General features: G+C 36.2%; 1 protein-coding gene across 1 annotated transcript in view; it reads right to left on the bottom strand.

Moving 5' to 3' along the window:
- Nucleotides 1–261: 261 nt before the first annotated feature.
- il21 (interleukin 21) overlaps nucleotides 262–4,558 on the bottom strand; it is a 20,589-nt gene continuing 16,292 nt past the window's right edge. Inside the window, exons 2-7 of the mRNA XM_079629887.1 lie at nucleotides 3,484–3,578; nucleotides 3,341–3,388; nucleotides 1,996–2,118; nucleotides 1,853–1,891; nucleotides 1,491–1,568; nucleotides 262–758 (exon numbers count right to left, since the gene is read on the bottom strand). Coding sequence (XP_079486013.1) covers nucleotides 738–758; nucleotides 1,491–1,568; nucleotides 1,853–1,891; nucleotides 1,996–2,118; nucleotides 3,341–3,388; nucleotides 3,484–3,540 — 366 coding nt within the window. The 5' untranslated portion in view covers nucleotides 3,541–3,578 and the 3' untranslated portion in view covers nucleotides 262–737. The remainder of the gene's footprint in view (nucleotides 759–1,490; nucleotides 1,569–1,852; nucleotides 1,892–1,995; nucleotides 2,119–3,340; nucleotides 3,389–3,483; nucleotides 3,579–4,558) is intronic.

Below are 4,558 nucleotides of genomic sequence, written 5' to 3'. Positions count from 1 at the left end.
TGTTGCTCATGAAACATTTTGATAAAGATTTCTGCTTGTTTGCAAACTTTAACTGGGAGTGTATGTCCATTTAACTTTAACTGGGAGTGTATGTCCATTTAACTTTAACTGGGAGTGTATGTCCATTTCACACAAAACCAGCATGAAATGTTGCTGGAAATACTCCATAGTTAGCTTAATTTCCTAGTTTTTAAGTACTAAACACTTTAGAAATAGAGATAATTCAATGTCCACCCCAAATAACGATCACAACCATGATGTAAACATAGAGAAATATTTTAATGTCAAATAAATATCATCCAAAAAATACATGCATCTCATTGTGAGACATAATCAGTGTGTGCATCTGCTTTTTAAAGATACGTTGGTAACATAGGATCTAAATGAGTGGTGTTCCTGACGAAGATTAAGAAGCGTATACTTAATAAAGTGTCAGATCTTATGGTATAAGCTCTTGTAAGGCTTAATCTTCAGCAGGGAAACACCCGACGGCTTCTTTCAAGGAACAGGACGGCAGTGCCGACACCTCACCACAAGGTCGCGGTAACACATTTTACATTGTAAAAGTTGATAACATAAGCCAACCCTGTTCCTAAAACACCCGTCAACAATCCTTTCACAGATCTCACAGCTCTAATACACAATAACATGCTCAATAAATAGTCAATAAATAGGATAGCAGGAGCAGACTGTTCTCTGCCGTGGGTAGTGTCATGGGCTCTTCACTCCTCTCGCCTCTACGCTTGACTGGTATAGATCTAGAAAGAGGAAAGTAGGTCGTTACACACTGCTCGTTATCTCTGTGCTTTCTGAGGATCTTTCCATTCCAGCGAACAGTTCAAGAAAACCAATCTCACCAAAATATGCAACTGTTTGTTGGCATTAATTCATGTATTTGGGTTGGGATATTAACGCGGTAACACTTTATTTTACAGTGTCATTGTTACATGTAATTACTGTAGTAATAACTATAAATTACATCCAATTAACCCTAATCCTATAGTAATACATGTAGTTAATTATTATTACTTACTTGTCATTGTTACATATGTTACATGTAATTACGCTAGTAATAACTATATATGATACATAATTACATGTAATTATCCCTAATCCTAACCCTATAGTAAGTAAATGTTGTTAATTAATATTACTCAGTACTTATATGTATAATTACACTGTAATACTGACACCTGAAAATAAAGTGTAACCCACTTTACAATAAGGTTCAGTAGTTACTGCATTAACTAACCATAAGCAATACATTTGTTACAGTATTTATTGATCTTTGTAAATGTTAGTTAATAAAAATCCAGCTGTTCATGTTAGTTCACAGTGCATTATAAACAGTAAAATGAACATTAACTAAGATTAATAAATGCTGTAATTCTTAGTTCATGTTAACTACTGAATCTTATTGTAAAGTGTTACCGTTAGCTTAGAAGCTATCACTATTTTTGTCTATAAGAAACTGAGAGTTTTGAACGCACCTTTTGTAGAAGAGTTAGAAGGTTCTGCACGAACGTCTGGCTGGTCACCTCGCTGTACGAGGATTCGCACTGAGCTTTCTGAAACAGAACATTGCACACGTCAGAACTGAATGTCATCATGTTTCACTTTTACCATGTAAACACTCTCAAAAATAAAGGGTTTTGCGCCATTTTTGGACATTTCAGTATTATAGGAAAGAGTGTGAAGAACATTTTTCCACTATGAAGAAGCTTTAGTGGAATGGAAAGTTTCCATGGATGTTAACGGTTCTTCATCGAACCATCGACGCCAATAAGGACTTTTATTTTTAAGAGTGTGTCGAATTTAGTTTAGTTTCCAGCAGTTTTGCTTTGTTTCTCACCTGTGTCTCTTCCGCTTTGCAACTGGGCAACCCATTCAGCTGTGAAAATAAAGAGCAATGAATGAATAAATAAATCATTTCTGAGGTGTATGTCTGTTTAAAACAAGAACAATGAGCAGAAGGCGTAATAAACACACACTCACAATGATTGTTTTGGAAAGCTCCCTGGAGATTTTCTTCTGGATATTTACGAGTTTAGCACTGGTGATCGGCACGCGGGTCATGTTATGACCAAAAGATTTCAGTGCAGATGCAAAGCAGCAGTCCTGTCGAAACAAACACACAACCGGTTAACACACATGCACTTTTTTTTTTTTTTTTTTTTTACTTCCTAATGAGTTCAGACAATTCTCTCTCTCTCTCTCTCTCTCTCTCTCTCTCTCTCTCTCTCTCTCTCTCTCTCTCTCTCTCTCTCTCTCTCTCTCTCTCTCTCTTCCTGTCGGTATTGTTGCATGCAGACATCTATACATCTTGACTTCAAATTTCCCTTCTGCTCATTAAGCAGTTTTCACAGAAACTATGAGAAAACTCTTTCTTTCCACACTGAACCCAGAACGTTTTCTGCTTGAGCGTGTACAGAAACTTCCACTTTCATTAGGAAGTCATTACAAAAAAATTTTGTTTTGTTTTTTTAAATGTATGCATTAAAAAAAAATGCATACAATAATAATAATAAGCAGCAGAAGAATTAAAGGTTCTAAATGGAATCTTCAGGGGTTCCATCGGGCGCTAGATTTATAGAAGCTTTTAGGGGTTCAGATCATTGGATCATTTCAAAGGATTTAGACTTAATTCAATAATTTTGTTTTATTTTAATTACATTTGATAAACTAAGCAGCTCGTAAACACTTAATCCCAAAGGGAAAAAATGAAATAAGCTGTTAAACATGCAATCATTAACCCTAAAGTTCACCCCAATGTAAGAACTGCAGTAATTGTTACAGTGTAATTATTATATATTAAAGTACTGAGTAATATTAAGCAACTACATGTACTTACTATAGGGTTAGGGTGTAGTTGAGGGTTAGTTGCATGTAGTTATGCATAATTTACTGTTATTACTATGGTAAGTACATGTAAAACAAGGACACTGTAAAATAAAGTGTTACCCAAATATGCTCTACTCTATATTACTCATCAGATTTCTCCTAAATGAAGCAAACTTTCTCCTGACCGACTTTAATCTATAAAAGAAGCGATTACAAATCGAGAGGGTGTTTGCCAAGAAAAGCGTGACTAAAAGTTAGTCTTGATTTCAGCTCAGCCAAACTGGATTCATTGAAATGTTGTTCATCAACCCACACGTTCTGAACGCATCTGAAAATCAATTAGTCTAGTGAAACCCGCTGTGTAGGCCTATACGGTGGGCTGTTTAATGACAGAAGCGTCGTTATATCGCAGCGAGTCGAATCACTGAGTCATGCACAAACCAGAACGCTAATTATGTGCTCGTCCACTCACGAAAACAGAAGAAAACCAGCTTCTTACCTTCAGATCGCTGGTGTTGGGTGAGTTGATCAAACTTGTGCTTTTCCCCTTTTTTTTTTTAGAGAGAAAAGAAAAAAAATTAGATTTACGTGTAAAACTAACGCCTCAGATCCCCAGCCGTACATATTTCCAAATCAACTTACCATTCCTTTCCTAATCTTCTCCAGGTCATTCATAACTTTGTTGAGCGTGAGTATCATCGGCGACTCGTCAGCCTGCGAGACGACCCAACACGCCACTGCGAACAGAACACACACAGACGCCTTCATGTTTAAGCTGCAAGGTTTCTTCTCTAAAGCTAGTTGGATTGATGTCCTTCATACTGTCAACAGGTACACAATCACCTTTATATACGAATCCTTGAGGACCCAGGAAAACCGCTTCTCTGTGGAGATTGGAAAGTCGATTTTTACAATGAGTAATTTAGTTTTTCTTTTCCACTGGCCTTCGTCATGACTGTCAGTTGACAAAGATGTAATCGAGAGGCGCGTGCGCGGGGGTGTACGGATGCTGTGTGTGTGTGTGTGTGTGTGTGTGTGTGTGAACCTGACCCAGACTTTCTGCACACTTGGCAGGAAACTACAAAATACTGTCAGTTCCTCTTCTCATTCTGAATCAGCATCAGAAATGTGTGTGTGTGTGTGTGTGTGTGTGTGTGTGTGTGTGTGTGTGTGTGTGTGTGTGCGAGCGCCTATAGGTGCGGCATCATCAAGTACAAGTGGATATGACAAAGGTGCTTTTTACTTTGCGGCTTCCCACACAAACCATATTGATTATAGACAAAAACAGGAAGTTTAATGTATTTTTCATCTTATGAGATAAGAATAACCCTGGAAATGAAATATTTGCACACAACCCCTGAAGGGGTTAAATTACTCATATTAATTTAACTCAGTAACTCATATTAAAACCGTAAAAATTATATATATATAGGCTATATATATATATATATATATATATATATATAAACAGTGCTAATCATTTCTCAGTTTCATTTAGTTTAACTCGATGAATAATTAGGTAAAAAACTGAAATTAAAATAATGAAAACTACAGTAGGGGCATATGTAGAAACAAAACTAAAACCAAAAATGACAAAACCTCAAACTTTCACTAAAATAAAAAATATGTACAAAAAAATATGAAATATTAATAATAAAAAAACCACTTAAAAAGAAATTGCTGGGTAACACTTTAGTTCAGGGTCCAATTCTCATGA

This window comes from Phoxinus phoxinus (genome assembly GCF_949152265.1).
Source record: "Phoxinus phoxinus genome assembly, chromosome: 12".
In the NCBI taxonomy this organism is placed as follows: domain Eukaryota; kingdom Metazoa; phylum Chordata; class Actinopteri; order Cypriniformes; family Leuciscidae; genus Phoxinus; species Phoxinus phoxinus.
The sequence above is the reverse complement of the archived record's forward strand: the minus strand, read 5'-3'. Positions and strand labels throughout refer to the sequence as shown.